Source organism: Narcine bancroftii, chromosome 1, assembly GCF_036971445.1.
Source record: "Narcine bancroftii isolate sNarBan1 chromosome 1, sNarBan1.hap1, whole genome shotgun sequence".
Classification (NCBI taxonomy): domain Eukaryota; kingdom Metazoa; phylum Chordata; class Chondrichthyes; order Torpediniformes; family Narcinidae; genus Narcine; species Narcine bancroftii.
This window is the reverse complement of record NC_091469.1, coordinates 240,505,470-240,533,082: the sequence shown is the minus strand read 5'-3', so window position 1 is coordinate 240,533,082 and position 27,613 is coordinate 240,505,470. Positions and strand designations below refer to the sequence as shown.

Sequence of the window (27,613 nt, the reverse complement as noted above, 5' to 3'; positions counted from 1 at the left end):
AAACAATAAACACTGAATCCAGTCCAGATTCCACTTCCACGTTTTGAGATTCATCCTCTTTAACAGCAAGCTCCTCCTCCAATAAGGTAAGTTCTTCTTCTTCCCCAGTCAGCACAGTTCCTTTAACTGAATGGCTGTGGGTCTGGACACCCGACACCGGCACCCCGACCTCTTCAGGACGCCGGCGCTCGGCTCCCCCACAGTGCTAATTTTGACCAGCAACTCCTGGGCCCACGCAGAGGTGTCTTCCGACGCTACCCTGCGCAGCACCGGGCCGCTCAGCATGATCGGGGGCTCGCGGATCCCCTTATCGGCCGTGCTGCCCGCATGCACGACTTCACATGGACGCTGGTCGGCAACGGCAACGGATCGGCACCGGAGTCAAAATTGAATGGGCTGGAGTCCTCTGAGGCTTGGAAACTCCCAATGATGACTCCATGGATTCAGCAATACAGGTAGGCCTCAATTCTTCCGCACTTTTATATGGAAGTTTTTTCTGAAGCTGAGGTTTGAGCTTTTTCACATTAGATGCCATCGTAAAGCACTGTTATTTAAATAACTGTAAATCTTATTTTTAATCACTTCTAGACTATAAAAATACGGGTATTTAATGATCCAGCTGGGGAGAGGTGGAACATATGTCTTCCTTCTACGTCATCTTGCCATGCCATCAAGCTGGAAGACGGATTGCGAGTGCTTAGTTCAGCCTGGACATAGCCCTTGTGGTTCATGCAAGAGGAGAGGACTAGCTGCCTAATGTTTCGCTTGAAATAAGAGAAACAGAAAAGGCATTCTGTGGTGACCTGAAAGAAAGAGGTTATCATCTGGAGAACCCTGAGGGGGCAAGTTTCCTCAGAAAGACAATGAAGTGGCTGATGGAAGTAAATCAGTTGTGGGTGTCCTGCAACAAAAAAATCTCTCTCTGAAAACCAACAAGAACCTTCCTGATTGGTAACCATTTACCTTTCAAGCACCAAAGCCTGGTGAACTTTATAAATGTTAAATTCTGTGCACAGTATAAGAATTGCCTGCAACCAGTGAACTTGGAGGAGTGAGAAGTGAGATTGGACTGTGAACCAAATAACTTTTATGAAAATACACATACATTACATATACAAGTGCTTAGAATGAGAAGGGGGTTAAGTTAGGTTAGTTAAGTCAATAGTGATAAGTTAAAGTGTGATTCTGTTTTCATGTTTAAAGATAATTAAAAGGAAATCATGTTTAAGTAACCATTTGTCTTGGTGAATATTGCTGCTGGGTTTATGGGACCTCTGGGCTCGTAACTATACTAATAAAAATAAAGACTACAAGGCAGGGATAGGGAGACACTTAGGGAGAGTCGCCCTAGCAGCGAGTGGCATCGGCCGGCTCTTCCATCTTGGGCACTGCCATTTTATTCAAACACAACCTTATTCAAACTGCTCAAACAGTTACTGTGAGCAGGGTACATCTGGGGTGCTCAGCTGGTTGAATGCTTACTCCCAGCTTCACCAAGGAGTTATGTGTGGCTTCATAGAACATATGCAATTTAAAGTTTTTATTTAAATTTTTATTTATTCATTCAAAATTTATACTTATTCATTTATTTCTTTGGGAGATTTTTGCTGGTTGCTTGAATTCCAGATACCAGGGATTTTGCTCTATCAGTATTCCCAGATCCCTCTGTTCTACCATAGTCCTCAGTGCCCTCCCATTCACCTTGTATGTCCTTTCTTGGTTTGTCTTTCCAAAATGTAAAGTCTCATGTTTGTCTTCATTAAATTCCATCTGTCATTTTTCCAGATATCTCAGATGCCTCTGCAAGCTTTGAATGTCTTCCTCACTGTCTACAACACCTCCAATCTTTGTGTTATCTGCAAGTTTGCTGATCCATTTTACCACATTATCTATCGTCAGATCATTGATATAGATGACAAAGAACAATGATCCCAGCACTGATCCCCAAGACACATTACTAGTCACAGGCCTCCAGTCTGAGAAGCAATCATCAACTACCACTCTCTGGCTTCTCCTGCATAGCCAATGTCGAATCCAGTTTACTACCACACCATGAACACTGAGCATCTGAACATTCCTGTCTAACCTCACATAGGGGACCTTGTCAAAGGCCTTACTAAAATCTGTGTAGACAACATCCACAGCCTTTCCTTCATCAACTTTCCTGGTAGCCTCCTAGAAAAACCTTATCGGATTGGGTAAACACTGCCTACCATGCACAAAGCCATGTTGACTGTCTCTAATCAGTCCAAATACTTGTATATTTGATATCTTAAAATGCCTTCCAATAATTTACCTGTTACTGATTGATGTCAGGTTCACCGGCCTATAATTTCCTGGGTTACTTTTGGAGATTTTTTTTAAACAACAGAGCAACATGATCTACCATGTTAGAGTTAATATTTTTTGGGTGTTTTGCTCAAATATTTCTTTGGCTGCTTATCTTGCCATGATGAATTTGACTGATAATCAACAAACATGACTGGTTCAGATAACAAAAATGCCTAACCTTTTATCCAGAATTTTGAAAATCGGCAACTGCCAAAATCAGGCACTTTTTCGGTAGATGACATCTGCTCATCAAAGATGGAGTTTGGCACCAAACATGACCCTAGCTCAATTCCTGTGTATCCCGTCACATTCCGCTATTTTATCAGCACCTCTGAATCGCCTACACTGACACTTGTCCAGTGTCTTGGCGCTGTCAGTTGGCCCGCCGGCGGCTCAGTGGCTGTCATCACTACCCATAATCTTTCACGCAGCTGAAACCACTGTACCAGCGCCAGCACAGGGGAACTGAGAAGGGGGCTGTTCTCCTGGTGCTGATACAGTGGGGGGCAGGGAAGAGAGAAAGATAGCAGTGCAACAATCAGGCAAGGGAGAGACGGCAATGTGACTCAGTTGGGCAAGGGGAGAGACAGCAGTGTGACTCAGTCGGGCAAGGGGAGAGACAGCAGTGTGACTCAGTCGGGCAAGGGGAGAGACAGCAGTGTGACTCTGTCGGGCAAGGGAGAGACGGCAGCGTGACTCAGTCCGGCAAGGGGAGCGACAGCAGTGTGACTCAGTCGGGCAAGGGGAGAGACAGCAGTGTGACTCAGTCGGGCAAGGGGAGAGACAGCAGTGTGACTCAGTCGGGCAAGGGGAGAGACAGCAGTGTGACTCAGTCGGGCAAGGGGAGAGACGGCAGTGTGACTCAGTTGGGCAAGGGGAGAGACGGCAGTGTGACTCAGTCGGGCAAGGGGAGCGACAGCAGTGTGACTCAGTCGGGCAAGGGGAGAGACGGCAATGTGACTCAGTCAGGCAAGGGGAGAGACAGCAGTGTGACTCAGTCGGGCAAGGGGAGAAACAGCAGTGTGACTCAGTCGGGCAAGGGGAGAGACGGCAGTGTGACTCAGTCGGGCAAGGAGAGAGACGGCAGTGTGACTCAGTCGGGCAAGGGGAGAGACGGCAGTGTGACTCAGTCGGGCAAGGGGAGAGACAGCAGTGTGACTCAGGAGGGAGTTTGGGTTGGAGACGGCAGTGCGACTTGAGCAGGCTTAAAGGGATGGAAATCAAAATGATTTTAAATAAGCAATATTCCAAACAACGGCAGGTGTCTGGTCCCAGCAATCCCAGATAAAAAGTTAGGCAGCTGTAATAATACCATTTAGTTTATTGTCATGTACATTGCATAATGTACACATGTACCAAAATTCTTTCTAGCTGCAGCTAACCAGGCACTTTGTTTAAAAAAAAATCAACATCAATAAATAACTACAATAGTATACTTAACTGAATTGCAAAGAGACAATATATATAAAAAAGATAACTGATATTCACAAGGTAATGACAAGCTGTCACATTGGTGTAAATAGAGAGCATATGTAACCATGGGTATTAATTTGGAGATAGTCAACTGGAATCAACAGTAGCTGGAAGGAAGGTGCCAGAGAGTAGTAGTAGATAATTGTTCGTCAGGATGGAGGCCAGTGACAAGCGGTGTTCCTCGGGGTTTGGTATTGGGACCATTGCTGTTTGTCATATATATTAATAATCTGGAGGATGGGGCGGTAAATTGGATTAGTAAATATGCAGATGATACTAAAATTGGGGGAATTGTGGATGATGAAGAGGGTTTTCAAAGATTGCAGAGAGATTTAAACTGCTTAGAGGAGTGGGCAGAAAGATGGCAGATGGAGTTTAATGCTGATAAGTGTGAGGTGCTTCATTTTGGAAAGAATAATCACATATGTGGTAAATGGGAGGGCATTAAAGAATGCAGTGGAGCAGAAAGATCTAGGATTGTTCCCTTAAGGTAGGTGCGCATGTGGATAGAGTGGTGAAGAAGGCCTTTAGTAGACTTGCCTAGATAAATCAGTGCATAGAATATAGGAGTTCGGAAGTAATGATGAAACTGTACAAGGCATTGGTGAGGCCAAATTTAGAGTACTGGGTGGAATTCTGGTCACCAATTTATAGGAAGGATATTAACAAGATAAAGAGAGTGCAGAGAAGATTTACAAAAATTTTGCCTGGGTTTTAGCATCTGGAATACAAGGAAAGATTGAGCAAATTAGGTTTTTATTCCTTGGAATGTAGAAGGCTGAGAGGGGATTTGATAGAGGTGTTTAAGATAATGGGAGGGATAGATAGAGTTGATATGGAAAGGCTATTCCCATTGAGAGTAGGAGAGATGGATACAAGAGGTCATGGGTTGAGAGTTGATGGGCAAAGGTTTAGGAGTAACATGAGGGGGCACTTCTTTACTCAGAGAGTGGTTACTGTGTGGAATGGGCTTCCGGGAAAGGTGGTGGAGGCAGGGACAATTTTGTCATTTAAGAAAGAGTTGGATATGTATATGGATGGGAGGAAATGGAGGGATATGGACAGAGTGCTGGTAAGTGGGATTAGAGGAGGGTACTTGGACCAGTGTGGACTAGAAGGGATAGTTGCCCATTCAGAGCCAGCTCTTCAGCGCTTGACGTCCTGTTTTGCGGAAACTGCCAAAATGTTTGACCTGGAAGTCAGCCTGAAGAAGACTGAGGTCCTCCATCAGCCAGCTCCCCACCATGACTACCAGCCCCCCCACATCTCCATCGGGCACACAAAACTCAAAACGGTCAACCAGTTTACCTATCTCGGCTGCACCATTTCATCAGATGCAAGGATCGACAACGAGATAGACAACAGACTCGCCAAGGCAAATAGCGCCTTTGGAAGACTACATAAAAGAGTCTGGAAAAACAACCAACTGAAAAACCTCACAAAGATAAGCGTATACAGAGCCGTTGTCATACCCACACTCCTGTTCGGCTCCGAATCATGGGTCCTCTACCGGCATCACCTACGGCTCCTAGAACGCTTCCACCAGCGTTGTCTCTGCTCCATCCTCAACATTCATTGGAGTGACTTCATCCCTAACATCGAAGTACTCGAGATGGCAGAGGCCGACAGCATCGAATCCACGCTGTTGAAGATCCAACTGCACTGGGTAGGTCAGTCTCCAGAATGGAGGACCATCGCCTTCCCAAGATCGTGTTATATGGTGAGCTCTCCACTGGTCATCGTGTCAGAGGTGCACCAAGGAAGAGGTACAAGGACTGTCTAAAGAAATCTCTTGGTGCCTGCCACATTGACCACCGCCAGTGGGCTGATATCGCCTCAAACCGTGCATCTTGGCGCCTCACAGTTCGGCGGGCAGCAACCTCCTTTGAAGAAGACCGCAGAGCCCACCTCACTGACAAAAGACAAAGGAGGAAAAACCCAACACCCAACCCCAACTAACAAATTTTCCGCTGCAACCGTGTCTGCCTGTCCCGCATCGGACTTGTCAGCCACAAACGAGCCTGCAGCATGACGAGGACATTTACCCCTCCATAAATCTTCGTCCGCGAAGCCAAGCCAAAGCAGAGAATTGTTAATATGGTTATATGATGGGAATGTATGTACATGTCACTAAAGATTCAAAGAGACTTTGAAAAGTTTTTTTTTTAAATAAAAATTTAGTGTGAATAAAGTCTATTTTTGGAAAAAAGAATGCGGGAGAAGCTCAGTAGGTCACGTTAGCATCCATAGGAAGCAAAGATATGCAACCAGCATTTTGGGCCTGTACCCTACATCAAGATGTAAGCAAAAATGCAAGTACATGATAGAATAAATAGGTGGGCGGAGGAGGGGAAAGAGCATAGGCAAGAGGTCATAGTTGGTTATGGCTGGGAGGGCAGTAGAGAAAGAAGTGATGGAGGAGGGGATAGCTCTGACTGGGAAGGGAAGGGGGTGGGCTGGAGGAAAGGAAACAGATGGGGAAAGAGAGAGAGAGAGAGAGAGAGAGATAGACTGGGAGGGGCCTAATTGAAACTGGAGGTGAATGGTAATGCCATCTGATTGGAGAGTGCCCAGAGGGAATATTTGCTGCTGTTCCTACAATGTGCGCATGGCTTTGGTTTAGCAGTGCATGCCTCTATGGACAGACATGTCAGTTTGGGAATGGGGCGCAGAATTGAAATGGTTGGCCTCTGGGAGATCCCCGCTATTACAGTGGACAGAGAAAAGGTGCTCAACAAAACAATCTCCCAGTCTACATCTGGTCTCTAGTGTAGAGGAGGAGTTCCATATTGGGAGTTCCATATTGCAGTAGATGACTCCTACAACAAGATTCACATGTGAAGTGTTGCTTCATTTGGAAAGACTCTTTGGGGCCCCAAATGGTGGTGAGGGAGGAGGTGTGGGCACATGTACCATTTCCTATGGTCACAAGGGTAGGTACCAAGGGGATGATTAGTGGGAAGGAGTGAGTGGACAAGGGAGTCTTGGAAGTAGCAATCTCTGCAGAAGGCAGAGAGGGTAAGGTGTATCTGGTGATGGGATCACATTGGAGGTGGCGGAAATTGCAGAGGATAATGGGTCTAATGCGGAGGCTGGTGGGGAGCAATTGGAGGATGATGGGTTGATGGGGTAGTAGATGAGGATGCGGGGAATCCTAGCCTTGATGCGTCTGGGAACAGAAGGGGCCTTGGCAGATGTATGGAAAATGGAGAAGATGTGATAAGGGCTGAGATGATAGGAAAGTAGATAAAGTGGGTGCATGAGGCATGCTAATATAGTCTTCAGTGAAATTATCCTAGTGTTTTTCTTATAAAGTGACGTAGCAATAGTCAGACAGTTTTGTTGCGATTACGGAGGAGTCCCTGATTCATGTAACATGGGGAGGTTCAAGAGCCTGATGGCTGTTGGAAAGAAACTGTTCTCTAACCTGGGTGTGCTGGTCTTCAGGTTTCTTGCCTGAAGGTAGCAGTGAGAAGAGGGTGATTAGGGTCCTTTATAATTACTTCTTTCCTGAGGTTTTGATGCATTCAATAAATATGAGGTTTTAGCCTGTGATGGGCCTGGCTATATTTGTTACCTTTTGCATTCCTGGCAGTCATTCCCAAACCAGGCAGTGACGGTGCACTTTCCACAGGGAACCTGTAGATGTTTGATAGTATATTTGACAACATACCAAATCTCATCAGACTTTTTAGAAAGTAGAGGCATTGGTACGCCTTCTTCCCGGTTGCCTAATGCTGGTTCCAGGAGAGGCCTTCTGAAATATGGTCTCCCAAGAACTTGAAAATTTTAACCTTCTCTACCTCCATCCCATCAATGTGGACAGGTGTGTGGTCCCATGGCCACACCTTCCTGAAATCAACAATGAGCTCTGCAGTCTTGGTGATGCTGAGAGTGAGATTGTTCTTTCACAACCCAACCAGATTCTCAATCGCCAATCTTTATTCTGATTCCACATTCCAATAATTTGGCCAACAACGATCAGCAAATTTGTAAATTTGAGCTGAGTTTTTGTATTATTATTGGGGTAAAAGTTGATTTCAGCTGATTGTTCAACAGTTGCAGACAAATATGACCTGCACCATGAGCAAGTTTTCCAAGGCTAGTCCTGAATTCAGAAATGGGACTTATCAGTTTAATTCTATCAGGATATAAAAATCAATTGATTGCCCAGTAATGGTGAAACAGTTGGCTGTGATCATGACAGCAATCTTCTGAGATATTCTCAGAGAATAAGGGAGGGGTGCACAGCTAGCAAAACACACCTTTGTTTAATTGAGGATAAGTTGATAAGAATTGATCTATTTTTGTGTGGGTAACCTACAGTAGGCTCTTTAAGCAATGTAAATTGGACATAAGAAAGAACAGGAAATCCTGTGTAGAGGTGGCTCAGTCTGCTAAATGCTGCATTCAGAACTGGCCAGTTTTTGAGAAAGGATATTAGTGTTCATGAGGGACATAATGCACAGTGTTGTGCCATTTCAGTCATGCACTGGAGTGTCAGTCTTAGAATTTTGGGCTATAGATTCTGGAGAACAGCTTGAATCATATCCTTTTGATTTGGACAAGTATGCTATAAACTGAGTCACAGCTGATACCTTGAGACCAAAAGTGTAGACTAAGAAATCCAATTTTTCATTTGCTGTAGAGTGAACCAGTTTCAGATGTCCACTTTCCACCACCTAAAATGACAGAAGGAGAAGACAACAAAATGAACTGACTCAGTATATAAAAGTAAAAGACAAAAATTTCTGTTTATTTTTATTAAGTAACGACATTGTTTAACGAATTTAATGTATCTTATAGATTGAACTTTAAATAAATGGGAAGGGGGTGTGAGGGAGGGAGGGAAGGTAGGGGGGAAAAGGGGAGAAAATGACACTATATATTCAAGAGAAAAAATGTCTGTATATATTTTGGTCAGTATGGTTTATAGTGTGAAAAATTTAAAAAAAAGATTGTTCAGATAGGCCAATCTAATCCTGAAGAAATTTCTTTGCCCTTTCCCAGAAGTAGAAAATTAACTTCATTGGTCATTTGATAGTTTTGTCAAAATTGGGCTATGCCTTTATGAATATTTTGGCATCCTTACTTCTGAAACCTCTTTCAAGGCCAAAGCTGAGTGTGAGATTATAAGAATCTCCTTGGATACAAGTTCAGGAATGTTGGAGACTTGTATGCAGTTCTTGGCACCAATACTGTATAAAATGGATTGAGTCCACTCTAAGTATCCACTTTGACGAATGAACATGCTTGTTTCTCTTGTGCAATAAAACTTGATCTGAAAATACAGCTTCTAAATTTCAAACTTGTAAATTAATTTTTAAAAATAATATTTTGCAGCATCAAATGTTTCTCCTTTAGAGTATTCTGATGTCACTTGGCTTTTCTTTAAACTGAAAATCTGCCCCCCCTTCTCTGCCTTTCAACAACCAACATAAATTTGTTGGCTTTTGCTGCAGGTGAAACTTTGAAGCAGGAACTGAAATCCCAGTGGTAAATTCATGGCAATTTTTTGTTTCTATTATACTACTGCATTACAGTGACGAGAGATACATCTCCTAACATGAAAAAAGAATGCTTCTAAATTCCTCACTGTTTTGTATTTAAAATTATTTTATTAATTACAGCATGCGCTCCATGTTAACCTCTGTTGTAAATGTTTTGAGTAAGCAAATTTGATGTTCCAAAATTGATGAATACAGATTTCACGTGTTTTTTTTAGGCAATTGCTGGTTGTTCACATGTATGGAGCTTTCTTGAGGCAAATGGATCACCTTGTAGTTTTTTTTCCCACTTTTTCACCACTGAGGGCTTTCCCTTTTTTCATCCTGCTGTATTAGTATCATTCTTCAGTTATTTTTTACATAGTCTGATCCTGCACACTAATGTAGAGGAACTTTTAAAAATATTTTAGATTTATTTTCTGATGGGTTAGTTAAATACACTTAGATTTTCTTTATTAAAATAGCATTTATATCTTGCCATGGTATGTTTTAAATGAATTACTCTAGTACTAAATTTGGAATACTATTATCTTATGATATGTTTCCAGCATCAGTCATTTGCATCTGGGACTAGCACTATTTATCAAAATAGTTTATAAAGAGGATAAAATTTCCTTATTTTGATAGAATTCCTTTAATAATTGCTAAAAGGTAATTTCACACAATTGTTACTTTGCTCCTGAACTTGAGGGGAACCAATGTCATGGTGGGGAGGTTTGGTAATGCTATTGGGGGTGGGATCGGTTTACACCAGATTTGCAGGGATGGGAACCAAATTGAAGAAATTGTAAAGGCGTGTCAAAAGGGCAGTGTTAGGGTAGTCAAAGGCAACGTAAAAACAAAGAGAGGGCATACAAGGATGGAAAAATTAGTGGGAAGATGAAGGATTGGGAAGATTTTGAAAACTTCCAGAGGGGAACTAAAAACATGAGGGAAAAGATGGAATGTGAAAATAGATCAGTAAACAACATCAAAGAGATACAAAAAGCTTCTTCAAGTATATGAAGAGCCAAAGAGAGGTGAGAGTAGATAGAGGACCACTTGAAAATTACACTGGAGAAATAATAATGGGAGACGAGGAGTTGGCAGAGGAGCTAAATGACGATTTTATATTAGTCTTCACTGTAGAAGACATTCTTTCTTTTTGGCTTGGCTTCGCGGACGAAGATTTATGGAGGGGGTAAAAAGTCCACGTCAGCTGCAGGCTCGTTTGTGGCTGACAAGTCCGATGCGGGACAGGCAGACACGATTGCAGCGGTTGCAGGGGAAAATTGGTTGGTTGGGGTTGGGTGTTGGGTTTTTCCTCCTTTGCCTTTTGTCAGTGAGGTAGGCTCTGCGGTCTTCTTCAAAGGAGGTTGCTGCCCGCCAAACTGTGAGGCGCCAAGATGCACGGTTTGAGGCGATATCAGCCCACTGGCGGTGGTCAATGTGGCAGGCACCAAGAGATTTCTTTAGGCAGTCCTTGTACCTTTTCTTTGGTGCACCTCTGTCACGGTGGCCAGTGGAGAGCTCGCCATATAACACGATCTTGGGAAGGCGATGGTCCTCCATTCTGGAGACGTGACCCATCCAGCGCAGCTGGATCTTCAGCAGCGAGGACTCGATGCTGTCGACTTCTGCCATCTCGAGTACTTCGACGTTAGGGATGTAAGCGCTCCAATGGATGTTGAGGATGGAGCGGAGACAACGCTGGTGGAAGCGTTCTAGGAGCCGTAGGTGGTGCCGGTAGAGGACCCATGATTCGGAGCCGAACAGGAGTGTGGGTATGACAACGGCTCTGTATACGCTTATCTTTGTGAGGTTTTTCAGTTGGTTGTTTTTCCAGACTCTTTTGTGCAGTCTTCCAAAGGCGCTATTTGCCTTGGCGAGTCTGTTGTCTATCTCATTGTCGATCCTTGCATCTGATGAAATGGTGCAGCCGAGATAGGTAAACTGGTTGACCGTTTTGAGTTTTGTGTGCCCGATGGAGATGTGGGGGGGCTGGTAATCATGGTGGGGAGCTGGCTGATGGAGGACCTCAGTTTTCTTCAGGCTGACTTCCAGGCCAAACATTTTGGCAGTTTCCGCAAAGCAGGATGTCAAGCGCTGAAGAGCTGGCTCTGAATGGGCAACTAAAGCGGCATCGTCTGCAAAGAGTAGTTCACGGACAAGTTTCTCTTGTGTCTTGGTGTGAGCTTGCAGGCGCCTCAGATTGAAGAGACTGCCATCCGTGCGGTACCGGATGTAAACAGCGTCTTCATTGTTGGGGTCTTTCATGGCTTGGTTCAGCATCATGCTGAAGAAGATTGAAAAGAGGGTTGGTGCCAGAACACAGCCTTGCTTCACGCCATTGTTAATGGAGAAGGGTTCAGAGAGCTCATTGCTGTATCTGACCCGACCTTGTTGGTTTTCGTGCAGTTGGATAATCATGTTGAGGAACTTTGGGGGACATCCGATGCGCTCTAGTATTTGCCAAAGCCCTTTCCTGCTCACGGTGTCGAAGGCTTTGGTGAGGTCAACAAAGGTGATGTAGAGTCCTTTGTTTTGTTCTCTGCACTTTTCTTGGAGCTGTCTGAGGGCAAAGACCATGTCAGTAGTTCCTCTGTTTGCGCGAAAGCCGCACTGTGATTCTGGGAGAATATTCTCGGCGACACTAGGTATTATTCTATTTAGTAGAATCCTAGCGAAGATTTTGCCTGCAATGGAGAGCAACATGATTCCCCTGTAGTTTGACCAGTCTGATTTCTCGCCTTTTTTTTGTACAGGGTGATGATGGTGGCATCACGAAGATCCTGAGGCAGTTTACCTTGGTCCCAACAAAGCTTGAAAAACTCATGCAGTTTGGCATGCAGAGTTTTGCCGCCAGCCTTCCAGACTTCTGGGGGGGAGTCCATCCATACCTGCTGCTTTGCCACTTTTCAGTTGTTCGATTGCCTTATATGTCTCATCCAGGGTGGGGACCTCATCCAGCTCCCAGCTCCAGCTCCCTGAACAGCCCCTTAGGCTAGAGCTGGATGAGGTTCCCACCCTGGAGAAGACATTAGGCATGTGCCAAATGTCCATGGGTATCAGGTTAGGAAAGGGAGAGCAGTTACTATTTCGAAGGAGTAGGCCTTCAGAAAGCTGAATGGTCACCTGCACCAAATGGATTGCATCCTTTGGTCCTGAAAAAAGTGGTGGTAGAGATTGTGGAGCCATAGATATCTAGATTTTCCGGATGCTGGAAAATTGGAAACATCTTTTTTAAAATAGCTTTATGAAGTTTAATTAAAAAATACACACATATTAATCCATTACATAGTTTGAAATATAAGAAAATACATAATTTGTACTTCTCAAATAATACTTAAATCTTACATGGTGTAAATTGCGTGTACTCCATTCAATCAAACCAATTTTACAAAATATCTCAAAAGAAAAAAAATCAGAAGAAAAGTATATTGGATATACAATTAAACTTTGTTTAGAGGGAGGGGTTTGATTAATAGGGTTGTTTTTTTAATTGCAAATGTTAGCCCACTATTCAAGAAGGGAGGGAGGCAGCAGAAAGGAAATTGTAGGCCAGTTAGCCAGACGTCAGTGGTTGGGAAGATGTTGGAATTGATTGTTAAGGAATAGGTGACAGAGTACTGGAAGGCATATGACAAGATAGGCCAAAGCCAGCATGGTTTCCTTAAGGGGACAGAGGAAGAGCAGAAAGTGTACAGAAGATGAGATGTGACCGTGACCTTAAATTAGAAAACTCTGTGTTTAAACCATTGGGCTGCTGACTACCCAGGCAGAATATGAGGTGGTTTATGCTGGGCCACGCTCTGGCAGTGGAGGAGACCCAGGAATTACATGTTGGTGGCAGAATGGGAGTTTGAAATGGCATGCACCCAGGAGTAAGGATCTCCATTTTGGACAGAGTGTAGGTGCAGTACCCAAGATTGCTTTTGGTCTCATTGATGTGGAGGCGGCTACATCAGGAGCACTGAATGGAGTCAATGAGGTTGGAGGAGGTGCCTCCCAGAAGGGCTGTCGGACCCTGGATAGTGGTGAGGCAATGGTATAAGAGCAAGTGAAACGCATCCTGCAGTTGCAGGGGAAAGTAGTAGGAGTGATAGAGACATGAGTGAAGAGAGATGAATGGACAAGGAAAGGGGTGGGGAGGAGGAGATGTACCTGGTGGAAAGGTCTAGTTGTATCAGGCAGCAATGACAGGGGATGATGAACTGAAAGCAGAGGCTTGTGGAGCTAATGTTGAAGGTGAAAAACCCTATCTCCATTAATTTAGAGGGAAGGGGTGAGCAGAACTCCAAGAGATGGACGAAATATGGGAGATGGTTCAGTTGACCATGGCGGAAGGGAGGTGGTATTTCTTGGAAAAGGAGGACATTTCGGATGTCCTGGAACGGATGGCCTCTTCTTGAGAGTAGATGTGGAGAAGGCAGACTAAGTGGGAGAAAAGAATGGCATTCTTGCAGGAGATGGGTGGAAGGAGGTGTAGACGAGGTAACAGTGGTGTCAGTGAGTTTGTAGTAATTGTGAATGTATTAGCTTGTCTCCTGAGATGGAGAAAGTGAAATCTAGAAAGGCCAAAGAAGTGTCAGAAATGTTTTGAGTGAGTTTCAGAGTGGGATGAAGGTTAGTAGGAAAGTTGACGAGTTCTGTGTGGGTGGAAGCAGCTCCATTGCAGTCATCTTTGTAACGGAGAAAGAGTTGGGGAATGGCGATGCCAAGTAGGTATGGAACAAAGACAGTAGTTCCACAGCGCCAACAAAAAGGCAGGCCATGTGAGTGCCCATGGCTACACATTTGATTTGACAGAAATGAGAGATGTCAAAAGTTATTAAGGCAAGAACAAGTTCTGCCTGGCAGATGAGAGTGTTGGTGGAGGGAAACTAGTCATAATGTTGTTCCAGGGAGAAACTGATGGTTTTTAAACCTTCCTAATAGGGGATGAAGAGAGACTAAACATGTGATATAGCTTCTGGATTATACAACAAGGAGTCATGGCAGGCATGTTACTAATTAGTATAATGGCATTTACCAATGTTACTGCTCAAATCTGATTAAGGTCACGGGGGGGGGGGGAAAATAAACAAAGGGCTATTGTTTCCATTCATAATTTACAATTCTGTTATAGAATCCATCCATCTCTTGTAAAGTCCTGAGAAGGCTACATGTTTTTCTTGATGACACCCAGTTTAAAGGTAAAGCAAATCTCCATGATTTGTGCTTCTGTACAATATTTACATCTGAACTGTTCTGTGCTTTCAAATTAAAATTCCTTGTTTGAAAGTGTATTTCGTGTACAGTGGCCTATTTTTGGAGACAATAACATTAAAACATTTCTTAAAATTTATTTTGAAAATACCAAACTGTGCAGAGATTAAGAAAATTATGTATTTTATCACTGGTAGGTATTTTAGCCCATGGTGAGATGGTGATGTCATTTGACAATTCATTACAAATTGCCTGCATGCTGTTTTGTAATTAAATTTGCCTGAAGCATGACCAAGTTAGCCTCCGTGGCTATTTGCCTGAAAAACAATTCCTAAAAAAGCAGGGAAAAATATATAGGTTAAGTTATGAATGCATGACTGATGACACCACTACATACAAATGAGCTTCTGTGATATTAAATTCAGAAGTATGATGGACATATATTCTGTCATTCATTTCTTCAAAAGGCAAAACTCATTTTTACTCTCTCTCCACTTAGAACCATCGAACCATAGAACATTACAGCAAGGAAACAGGGCAGGCCATCAATTGTGAATGACAGAGGCTGCCTGGCAATGTCCAAGATGCAGGTTGACCTCAATTGTCTTATCACCCTGTATGGTCCCTCGTATGGCACCTGTAAGGGCTGTCTATGTGTTTCTCTACGTATGAACATGTATTCACAGTCCTTCAGTTCGTGTGGTTCAAAAGAAACCTGTTTGCCATGTGATGATGGTGGTACAGGGGATAATTTGCCTACGGTATCCCTTAGTCTGCTCAGCAGCTCTTTGGGATCTTCCTCTTTATTGGATCTATGTGGAATGAATTCCCCTGGGGCCACCAAAGGTGCACCGTGTACATGCTCTGCAGTCAAAGCGTGAAGATCCTCTTTTGGAGTTGTCCTAAAACCAAGCACCACCCACAGCAATTTGTCTGCTCAGTTGGGACGGTCCAAAGGGGCCATTAAGGTTGATTTCAGGTGACAATCGAATCATTCAACTATTCTGTCTGAAGTGATGTGTGCTGTTAGGCCAAAATGAGCCACCCAGGAATTAAGGAATGCTCGTGCACAAGAGTCCGGAGACACATCCGCCATGGAGACTGCCTCAGGCCATCTCATAAACCTATTGATCACCGTGAAGACATAGCGGTAGCCTCGTGAAACTGGAATTGGTCCCACAAGGTCCACATGGACATGGTTGAAGCAGCAAGTTACTGGTTGGAAGGGTTGTAGTGATGCTTTCGAATGACGATGGATTTTGACTTTTTGACAAGCTACACAGATCTGGCTATTTGTGTGACATCTTTCTTCAGACCATGCCAAACAAATCTGTCTGAAATCAGGTGAGCGGTTAATCTGAAGGATGGATGACAAAGACCTTGGACAGAGTCAAAAATGCAACGTCTCCACAAAGCTGGAACCACTGGCCATGGATGTCCTGTTGACATGTTGCTGTTGGCATCAATTTGCACATCCTTCCTATGGTGAATGTCTGCCAAGCTGCCTGTCTCCCCCCTCTGGCGAACCTTGCTGTCCTAACGTTGGCTGTGCATTATCTCTCCTGTTAAGGACACTCCCCTTGGGTATAACTGTATATGCACCTATTGTCTTTCATTATTGTACCATGAGTTTCTGCTAATAAAAGCCATGATTATTGTTTGACCACATCGTCTTTGTCTATTTCATCAACTGGCACTTCAATTTTATTAGCAGAAATGGATGCAGCCCTCAAGCCAGAGCGGCTGACAATCGACCAGTCTGCCCCGAGGCCCAGAGAAATTTTCAACCACTGGATTGGTTGTTTCGATTACTACATGGCTCGAAACAACGTGGTCGATGAGGCGATACAGTGGGGCCACCTGAACTCCCTGCTGGGTGAGGTCCCTTTTGCCATACCGCAAGGAGCTACCACTCTGGCTATAGCCTGGGAACGTCTGACTGCTTACTATACAGTGCCACAGAATGTGTTGCTTGCTCAACACCAGTTGCTGATTAGATGCCAGAAACCCGGTGAAAATGATGCTGCCTATGCACTGGCTCTCGACTCACTGGCAAATGAATGTGATGTCAGGGCAGTCAAGGTGCAATAACACCGCAATGCCTTGAAGCTGGATGCTTTAGTCAATGGGATTGACTCCAGTTACATCCAACAGAGGCTGCTGTAGATGGAGCCCTTAACCTACGACCAGGCAGTCACTCTCGCCAAAACACTGAGAAGTGCCATGCGGTCCAGTGAAATGCTAGAAACCGAAACAGAAACATCCAGGAGCGCTGGAACCCCGAAGGAAAGAAAAAGGCGAACTCCTGAAAAATGCTACTTCTGTGATAAGAGCTGGCATGCCAGACGGAAATGACTGGCTCGATTTGCTACTTGCAGCTATTGTGAGAAACTCGGCCACTTCGCTAAAGTGTGTAAGGCGAAAAGTACTCCTACTGATAAGAAAAAGCAGAGAAGCACCAAGAAAATGCGTCCTGGAGCTGCAGGAATGGAAGATAACTGTGAAAAGGGGGATTCTTCAGACGAGCAGGCTGAATCGACTTCAAGTGACGGCGAGGTGAGATACCCTGTGATATCTCAATTGACTCCAAAACTTGGGGGATGTTACGGACTGGAACAGTCAACTATGAAGGGGGAGGTGAATGGTGAGACTCTTGATTGTCTAATGGACTTGGGGAGTGCTGACAGTTACATCCACGAGAGAGTTGCCAGAGCCTTAAATTTGCGGACATATCCAGCGAACCGAAAGATATCGATGGCTTTTAGTGAATTTACAAAAACTGTATGGGACAAGGGTAAAGTTACTTTAAATTTGCAGGGACATTGCCTGGCTGATGTGTGGATCTTTATTATGCCGGAGCTCTGCGCCCCTGTGGTACTGGGGTTAGATATTCAATCTCAGATGAACAGTGTAGTGTTAAATTTCGGTGGGCCACTACCCACACTTACCATCCCCCGCACTAGTTACTGCGGTCTTTCCACATTAAAGATCAAAGCCCCCTCCCTTTTCAGTGGTTTATTCTCCGAGTGTCGGCCAATTGCCACTAAGAGCCGTTCTTACAGCAAAGAAGATCATGAGTTTATCAAGCTGAGACCCAGAGATTGCTTAAAGAGGGAGTTATTGAACCCAGTTAAGAGTCTGTGGCGAGCCCAAGTGGTAGTTGTGAAAAATCACACTAAGAAACGACTGGCTACAGCCAGACAATCAACCGTTACACTAACCTGGATGCCTACCACCTACCACGCATCAAATAAATGATTAATCAGATAGCGCAATACAAAGTGTACTCCACTATCGACCTCAAAGCAGCTTACCACCAAATCCCCATTTAAAAAAAAGGAATGACCCTATACAGACTTTGAGGCTGATGGGGGGTTATACCAGTTTAAAGAATTAAAGCTGATAATGCCAAAGCTGCACTCTCGTCCATTGACGAGGATGTCCCATTCCAAGTGGAAACTGATGCCTCAAATTGTGCCTTGGCAGAAACCCTTAATTAAAAGGGCAGACCTGTGGCATTCTTCTCCCACACGTTACGCGGACCTGAACTTCAACATCCTGCCATTGAAAAAGAAGCCCAGGCTAATATTGAAGCTGTTCACTACTGGAGACACTTTTTAGCCAGCAGAAAACTTACTCTTGTCACTGATCAGAAATCTGTAGCCTACATGTTCAGAACTAAACACAAAAGTAAAATCAAGAACGATAAGATGGCACACTGGCGAATAGAACTCTCAACTTATAATTATGAGATCCAGTACAGACCAGGCAGGTTAAATGATCCATTTGAAGCATTGTCACGATCTGCTGCTGGTGCTCAACTGGAGGGGCTATAAGAGATCCATAGCAGACTGTGCCACCCAGGAGTCACGAGATTCTTCGACTGCATAAGGGCTAACAACCTTCCTTACTCTGGAAGAAGTCAGGAAATTGACTAAAAGCTCTCCTGTTTGTGCAGAATGCAAACTGCAATACTTCAAAGCTCCAGAGGCCACTCTCATCAAGGCAACCCGATCTTTTGAGAGGATTAGCTTAGATTTTAAAGAGCCATTACCTTCCAACAACAAAAATGTATATTTGCTTACTGTAATTGACGAATATTCCAGGTTTCCCTTTGCGATACCCTGCCCTGACGTCTCGTCAGTGTCAGTCATTAAGTCACTTGACAGAATTTTCAGCATTTTTGGTTTTCCTAATTACATTCATACCAATAGAGACTCAGCATTCATGAGCGCTGAACTGCGGCGAGCCCTGCTATAAAAGGGGATTGCCACCAGCCGTACCACGAGCTGCAACCCGTAGGGCAATAAGCAGGTGGAAAGGGCTAATGCTACAGTATGGAAGACTGTTAATCTTGCTTTAAAAACACATGGTTACCCTGTTACTCGGTGGCAGGAGGTGCTGCCTGAGGCACTACATTCTATTTGGTCTTTATTGTGTACCACCTCATGAACATATGTTTGCCTTTCCAAGGAAATCAGGAACTGTGATGGACAGGCCAGCCTGTTTATCTGAGCCTGGAACTGTGCTGCTGAAGAGCCATGCTCAGATGCGTAAAACAGACCCACTAGTCCAACCAGTTCAGCTACTGCATACTAATCCCAACTACGCTCATGTTAAATTCCCAGACGGGAGCACTGACACTGTACCCCTAAGAGATCTGGCCTCACCTGGTTAGCCCCTTCCTCGCACCCCTACTCAGAGGGAGCCTCTGAGAGGTTGGACTCACCCCCCCACCACCCCCCCAGCCTGTGACCCGTAATAAGCTTTCAGATGGCCATGCTGAGGCTCCACTGCCTCACATTGGCGATTCTGGAGCGGGTCCAGAATCCAGACTTCCCACACTACAGACCCAGGATCTGTACCAGTTCCCAAGGTTGCAAAGGAGCTACCTGTTTTGAGATGAAGCACCAGAATTTGTAAACAACCTGATAGGCTGACATATTTATAAAACATCTCATTATATTTCGATTGCTTGCTAGATACTGGCGTATTTTGGCAGTTAAGAGTATCTCAAGGCCAAACATGGTATCCATGTATCGCTCGCTTCAGTCTTTCCTTGATTTTATCCCTTCTTCTGCCGGGGGGAGACTGTGGTGAATGTCTGCCAAGCTGCCTTTCTCCCCTCTGGCGAGCGTTGCTGTACTAACATTGGCTGTGCATTATCTCTACTGTTAAGAACACTCCCCTTGGATATAACTGTATATGCATCTATTGTCTTTCATTATTGTACCCTGAGTTTCTGCTAATAAAAGCCATGATTATTGTTTGACCACATCGTCTTTGTTTACTTCATCAACTGGCACTTCACTTCCATTGTAGGTTGGTTATCAAGGTGTGATATGACTCCATCCCACAGTCTTGTGCTTGGGAAGCGGCGAGATCCGCGTAGTCAATACTGTGGTCCATAGCTGATACCTCGAGTGCAACTGAGCAGGAAAGTGCATCAGTCTTTTCCAGAAATGTGCATTGTTCTAGTAGAGAATTCCAAAATGAAGGAACTGCTGCTGTTGTTCAGCTGACAAGGGCTCCGACACCTTTGAAAATGCGATGATCAGGGGTTAATGGTCTGTGAATATGATGAAATGTCTGCCTTCCAAAAAGTAATGGAAGTAACAGATGGACAAATATATGGCTAGGAGCACTTTATTAAAGGTGCTGTATTTTTTCTCGGCCTCACAGCGGTGGTGGCTAAAGAATGCCAATGGCTTCCATTGTCCATCGACATACTGCTGCAGAGCGCCCCTGATGGCCACATCAGACGCGTCTGTTGAAAGGGCAGTGGCTGCGTATGGGACTGGATAACTGTGCACGGTTGCTGGAGCTAAGAGTTCCTTTATATGAAAGCATTTCGACTTCCATCTGCCCCCTGAAGAGATTTGGCTTTACCAGAGAGCAGATTGAACAGAGACTTAATAACGTGAGTGCTGCTGGAAGGAATCAACGTTAAAAATAAATCATGCCCAAGAACTCTTGCAGACCTTTGACAGTGGTTAGTTTGGAATATTCAGTAATGGCATCGATCTTGGAAGGCACGGAACCATGCCCTTGTTGGTGATTGTATGCCCCAGGAATTCTATGGACTGTTGTCCGAAAACACATTTATCTGGATTGATGGCCAGTCCAAATTCTTGCAGACATCTAAAGAGTGTCCGCAGATGTTCAGTGTGGTCGTCTTTAGTTTGCTGGTGACTAATATGCCGTCTAAATAAATGAAGACGTTGGCCATGCCATGCCTTACTGTGTCCATAACTCATTGAAAGGTCTGAGCTGCATTTTTAAATTCGAACAATCCAAAAGTGGTAATTGTTGCTGTTTTCGCGATGTCGTCTTGTTCCACTGGCACCTGGTGATATCCACACACCAAGTTCACTTTTGAAAAGATTTTCTCCCCATGCAGATTCACTGAAAAATCTTGAATATGGGGATGAGGCATCCATAATCTCCACCAAGGCCTTCACCTTCTGATGCATTTTTGGACTAAATGTAATGGAGACGCCCATGGGCTGTCGGATCTGCAAATTATCCCCAGCTCTTCCATTTTCTGGAATTCATATTTAGCTAATTGCAGTTTCTTCAGAGGCAAATGACATGCCTTAGCATGAATGGGAGGACCCTTGTTAGAAAGATGATGAGTTACTCCATGTTTCGTGCTGGGGATTGAAAACTGCAGAGTTGTAATTTCAGGAAACTCTTCTACAAGTCTGGAGAACTTATCGATAGTCTTACGCAGGGCTTGAAGGGATAGCGCAGGGACATGGGATTCCGCCAGGCGAATAGCTTGAAAGGTGGTACTATCCACCAGTCGATGCCCTTTTAAATCCACCATGAACGAAGGAGCTCGAAGGAAAGCGGTCATAGTGCTTCTGCTATAATAAAAGGCCATGTGTAAATATTCCCCTTGAACTGAACATTCATTTTTTTGGTGCCATACGTGAGAATGTTGGAACTATAGACTGCTGTGAGTTGGAGGTTAGGGGTAGGATAACCTATATCAAAAGCTATTGGTGGAAAAACACTAACTTACGATCCTGTGCCCATCAAAAAATTTACGTTGGGATAGCTGATCTCAAACATTCAGAAGGCTCATAGATTTTCTGCCAACTGTCGCAGCCATTAATGATGGTCAGCCAGGGCATTTCCTGAGAATTGGCAACTTGTGTGGTTTACCTTGACTTGCCATTTGAAGCGATTCCAATATCATATGGAGTTATAATAGTTGAGCCATGATGTTTTCACTGGTCAAATGGAACCATTTCTCAAAATCATTTTAAAAGCCACTTCATAAATCCTGGTTTTGAAATATTGGTTGTAGCCAAGCTATTTTTCTGATCACGTTGGTTAGGGTTAGTTTGCTCTTAAGGGAATTATTTTGTATTTGAATTTATTAAATAATTAATGAAAGGAATGTCATCTGAAGTCATCAAATGAGGGTTACAAGGCTATTTTTCAAAATACGAATTTGGAAATGTTTACATTGCAAATGTCGAGGAGACTTTGTATTTTAATTTTCAGTGGCCAGGGGTTATCATTTTTTCCATTCGTCTATAGAGTCAGGTTGGTTCTTGACAAAGTGATTAAGTCAACACACTTGGCACAACCAGCTTGTCCTGGTAGCCCGGAAAGAGCGGTAATTTTGATGGTGAACTTAGTCAAATAATTTCTGGATAATATTAGTTTCAGATTTATTTTTAAAAATTTACATTTATTCACTGACTCACCTTGTGAAAAAAAACAGAAAGAGTTCCTGTTGAGTGTCACCAAAGTATTAAAAAAAGGTGGAATTTTTAGCTTTGGTGGACAACATCCTTATTGCCTTCATTCCTTATTTACTCAAGAGAACCACAGTGATGTGCCTGTCAGTTCAGTTTATGTAAGTTAGGGTGAATATTGACATCGTGTACTGGTTCCGATTTGATTTCCATTTGCCAACAACTGCAAAATGCACATTATTGGCCAGTAGGTATTTTGCTTGAGTCCTGATCTGAACTGCTTTATTTGGGACACTGCTAGTGCTGAAGGCCTTGGTTTCCATTCCTGTATTTTTTTCCCTGTTCAGTTATATTTGCTGCCATTTGATCATGCCAGCATCTGGTTTTGCTATGTTGGGAACATGAGGATCAAATATGGATATGAGCAATCAAAGTAGGAACTTCAAGTTCCATTATTTATCAAGATTATGGTTGCCAGAAAGTGCAAGAATTATGACAATCTCTCGATTCCCTTAACATCTAGAAACCTATCCACCTCCATTTTGAATGAACTTGATAATTGAGCTTTCCTAGGCCTCCAGGTTAGAGAATTCCAAAGATTCACCAGCCATCTCATGACTACATTTCTCAGTGGCTTAGTCCTTGTACTGGAACTATGACCCCCCCCAGTTTTGGTCTCCTAGCTTGAGAAAACAGGCTTGTCTGCTGAATCCTCCGTGACAAGCCTGCCATTCCTGGAGCTAGTTTAGGAATCTCAACTGCACTCCCTCTATGACAAGTATACCCTCTTTTAAGTAAGGAGACCAAACTATGCTCCCAGTTTGATTTCATTGAAGTCCTATACAATTGTGGTATGACATTTTTTTCCTCTCATGTCCTTCCATAATAGAGGCCAACATAACATATCCCTTGCTCAGCACTTGCTTCACTTGCACCTTGACTGTCAGTGACATTTTCGCTTGCAATATTTTTGCATCAATCTAATCAGTTCAAGGGGTTTAGGGAACAAGAAGCTCCTGACATGATACCACACCACCACTTTTGGCAGCAACCCAGGTTCTATCCTGACCTTCAGTGCTTCATGAACATGTGGGTGTCCTCTTAGTGCTCTTTTTTTTCTTGAAACTCAAACATGTGTGGGTTGGTGCCCTAACTTAATTGCTGCTTCAATGAATGGTAAACTCTGGAGTAGGAGGGGAGCTGATGGAAAAATGGGGGGGGGGGGGAGAATAAAATTAGATTTGTTTAAATCGGTGCTTGATGGTCAACGGGGGCATGCCTGTTCCGATGAAGCATTACCCGATGACTCAAAAACAGATTGTTATCTTCAAAGATGATGATCCCAAACTGGAACATGGTAATCCATATACCAAAATAATGGAAAAGGTAATTGAAACTTATACGTGATGAAAAATATGTGAAGTGGTTTAGAATTCCATCACTATCAATCATGTGTCATTCATCAACTATCTGAAAACAAATCACTGGAAGAACCCTCATCATCATTATCACCACTTTCCCCACATAAACACATGGCCTTCAGAATTAAAATGGTAATTGCTTATTTTTAAATACTGGCCCCTGGTTATAGATTCTCAAATGGATCTCTCACTGGCAAAAGATGCCCTTTCTCTCTTTTTTAACTATTTTTCTCTGTACCTTGAACCATTTGACACATGATGATGCTATTCCCTTCACTATTTACTTATTTGTTCATAATTGCATGAGTTGCTGTATGAGTTGACTGAGCTGAGTAGCACCGAATACAAAGCTTTTTACTCAGTACACATGACAATAAGCAATTTTCCATTCAGTAAATACCACTGTAAGTATATGGAGCCAAATCTATAAATGCTGAAAATCTAAAACAATAACAAAAACTGCTGGGAATACCAAGTAGGTAATTTGATATTCCTGGGGAGAGAAATAGATGCAACATTGTGGTTCACAGAGCTGTAAAAGTGGGAAAAAAGCATGTGACCAGGAGAGATGGAGAGAACTGAGGGTATATCTGAAAGGTGGAAACCAAAGTTATCGAGGTGCAACCATATGCGAAGGGAGAGGGAGAATAGAGATTAATTGAAATTGTTAAATTAAGTTCAAAAGCTTCATTGTATCCAGTCAGGATATGAGGTGCTATTCCTCCATCTTATGTTGAGAATTGCTGGAAAAATGTTGGAGGCTAGTACAGGAAATACTGGGAGTGGAACAGAAAATTAAACTCATGTGTGACAGAGAACCTTTGTGTCAATTAATCAGTAAATTGGTTGTTCAACGAGCCAGTCAAGAAGCTGTTTTTTGCTGTTCACACTGGACCAATATTAAGTGGTTCTCAGAGACCTTTCACACTCACAAGCCGGCATCTCAGAGCAGAGGTGTACCTATCCTTTGCCAGTGATGTCCTGAGTGACACATCAAGCAATAGCGGACCTGCCATCCAAGAATTCTGTGTGGCAGAGGAACCCTTTCATTATGCCAAAGCACACTAGGATATGGGCTTTAAAGGAAAAGGCGGTTCGTTCTTTGCCTACCTGCAGTCTCTCTCTCTATCTCTGTGTCTCTCTCTCTGTGTCTTTCTCTGTATCTCTCTCCCCCCCCTCATCTATCCATCTATTTATCCTTGTTTGTTGTATATACCCACTTTGTTTTGTGTGTGTGTATTTCATCCCCGCTGCAGCTTTCCCAAACTCACTATAAATTGTGCTGTTATGAGGCCAAAGGAGCCCAAAGCCCAGCAGCAATAGATATTCACCATGAAAAATGGTTACTTAAACAAAAGTTGTTATTAATTATCTTTAAACATGAAAACAGAATCAAACTTTAACTTATCTCTATTTTTAACTTACTTAACTTTATGCATCTTAACCTCCTTCTAATTCTAAATGCACATGTATGTAATGTGTGTGTAAATTTAAGAAAATTCTTTGGTTCACAGTCTAATCTGACTTCTCATTCTCCCAAGTTCACTGGTTGCAGGCAATTCTTATCCTGTGCACAGAATTTAACATATATAAAGTTCACCAGGCTTTGGTGATCGAAAGGTAAATGGTTACCGCTCAGGAAGGTTCTTGTAGGTTTTATCGAAAGAGATGTGTGGTTCCAGGATTTCCACAATTGAGGAACCACCATTAGTCACCTCAATGTCTTACTGATGAAACTTGCCCCATCAGGGTTCTCCAGATGATAACCTCTTTCTTTCAGGCTACCACAGAATTCCTTTCTGTTCCACTTATTCCAAGAGAAACACTAGACAGCTCATTTTCTCCTCTTGCATGACACACAAGAGTAGGCCACCTCCACTCCGGAGCTTCTGTTTCAATTCCAACAGCTTCTCCTGGCTGACACTGTTCAATCTCCCTCTCTGAGACACTGACTCTCAAACTGCCAGAAAGCCTGTGTGACTCTCTCTCTTTTGCAAAAAAAAAACACCTGACCTTCTCCAGCAAACAATAGAAGCCAGTCTTCTGGTTCATCTATTTTTAGGTAAACAAAAACCCATTGGTGACCTTTCTCGAGCACTCTTCAAAAGCCTTGCAAAAAGGTATCAGCAGACATCATGTTTGTGGTTTTGCTTTAAAAGACAATAGTTCATTCATTTCCACAACTCAGTTCAATTAACATCTACTTGTGACGTCTCCATAAGCATTCTTCACAATTTACTCTAGTCACTCTAGATATGAATTCTACAGTATTTCAAATAAGGGGATCTGTTTTACATCCCCCATACTCCCGACATTCCCCTAATTCTCCTTCCATCTTTCGTTCCTATCTTTTTTCCTTCGGACCTCGTAATTCAATGAGTCTCTCACCTGGTAGAATTTCGCCGCCCTTCAACCTACTGTGAACCAGCAGTGGGAAAAAACAAGGAGTCAATTAATGGGAGGACTACCGAAGGGAGAGGAAGTAAAGGCTATGAAACGGTACGATCAGATATGGAAAGAGCTGCAGAGTCAGGGGAAGGTGCTGCTAGGATTAGAAAAAATCAGGATTGTATGGTACCTAGGAGAAGCCGAAAGGGAGGCGACAAAGGAGGTACAGGAACATGAGAAAAAGGGACAAGGGTCTATCTTGAATAGAAGAAAATTTAAACAACAGAAGGAAGCAAAGGAACAAAGAAGGGCAAATTTACATAATATGACATTGGCGACGAGGTAAAGTGGATGTATGTAACTTTAACTTTTCCAATTTATCTCCCAAAAATATTTCTATACTGTCACAGTGTGCCTAGGTGTTTTATTGCAGTTACCCCTTTACCATGATCCTTTATAAATTGTGCATGTATGCTTTATTAAATTGTGCACATATTTTCTCAAGCTCTTACCCTTGTGTGTTTTATTCCCACTGTGATTTTCTGATTCTAGAGTAGGTTTATATCATTCAGCACCAACAACTGGGGCTGAAGGGCTCCAACTTACATAATGTTTAATTATTTTTTAATCCAGCATGAATAATTCATTGATCAGGATTTGGTTAATTGAATACAAAGTTTATACTTTTTAAAAATCTTATGTTTCCTTCACGTTTCTGCACGCACAAATGTGATCGGATTCAGCGGTTCATCCCTGGGGTGATCTGCCGCCTGCGTGCCGATTTGCGGGCATTAACATTGGCATGCTAACTGGTTGATTGGCAGTTAATTACTGGGATAAAATCCCAGTGTGAATGGGGCTTTAAGTCTGGCAATGACATGCAGCAATTCATCCTGTTGCTTCACAGGTCCAGGGCCACAGGTTTGATTGAAACTGTGTGTTTACTGTGTTGAGTTGGATCTTCTCAACGTGACTGGATTTCTGTGAACAACTCCATTTTCCACTCGCGTTTCAACGATATCCAAGTCATTTGTTGACAATTGTAAATTGCACATCTGTGTTGGCAATTGTCTGATACTTTCAAAAGGAGTTGATTCACATGAGAACTAAAGAGAGAATGCTGTGCAGAGACGATAGGGGAATAAAGAGATTAATTAGAACCAATATGATGACTCTGCTTAGTAATGGGTCAAATAGCCTTTTTCTATCCTAATAAAGAAGGAAGGCGTTGTGCAAAGAAGCAATGATTTACTTGTCTTCCAATGTATCGTTTTGTATCTGGTGCTGATATTGTCTCCAATATGGAGAAAAACGTCATTTCTGTTTCTTCCATGGAAAATGTATTTTCAGTTTTTTCATGGTAGTTTGTATTCATTCCATCTGGAAACTTTCATTGGGCATTGAGGACTGTGTTCCTCACTGAGAGGAGTTGGCTGAAAGCAATTACATTAGTAGTTTGAAGAAATGATAGTTTGAAAACTACAAAAACAAAGGCGAGAAATCAGACTGCTCAAACTACAGGGGAATCACGCTGCTCTCCATTGCAGGCAAAATCTTCGCTAGGATTCTACTAAATAGAATAATACCTAGTGTC

The 27,613-nt window shown here is 43.2% G+C and overlaps 1 protein-coding gene across 9 annotated transcripts in view; it reads left to right on the top strand.

Moving 5' to 3' along the window:
• srfbp1 (serum response factor binding protein 1) overlaps positions 1-27,613 on the top strand; it is a 233,650-nt gene that overhangs the window by 32,147 nt on the left and 173,890 nt on the right. For 3 of the 9 annotated variants that reach the window (XM_069893689.1, XM_069893760.1, XM_069893755.1), the window contains exon 2: positions 14,419-14,485. The exons of 1 other annotated variant lie outside the window; for it this stretch is intronic. In XM_069893689.1, the coding sequence (XP_069749790.1) occupies positions 14,456-14,485 (30 nt within the window). In that variant the 5' untranslated portion in view covers positions 14,419-14,455. Of the gene's footprint in view, positions 1-8,452; positions 8,539-14,418; positions 14,486-16,808; positions 17,055-27,613 lie in introns of those variants that run through there. 5 more of the 9 variants (XM_069893700.1, XM_069893728.1, XM_069893675.1 and 2 more) reach the window with 5 other exon arrangements.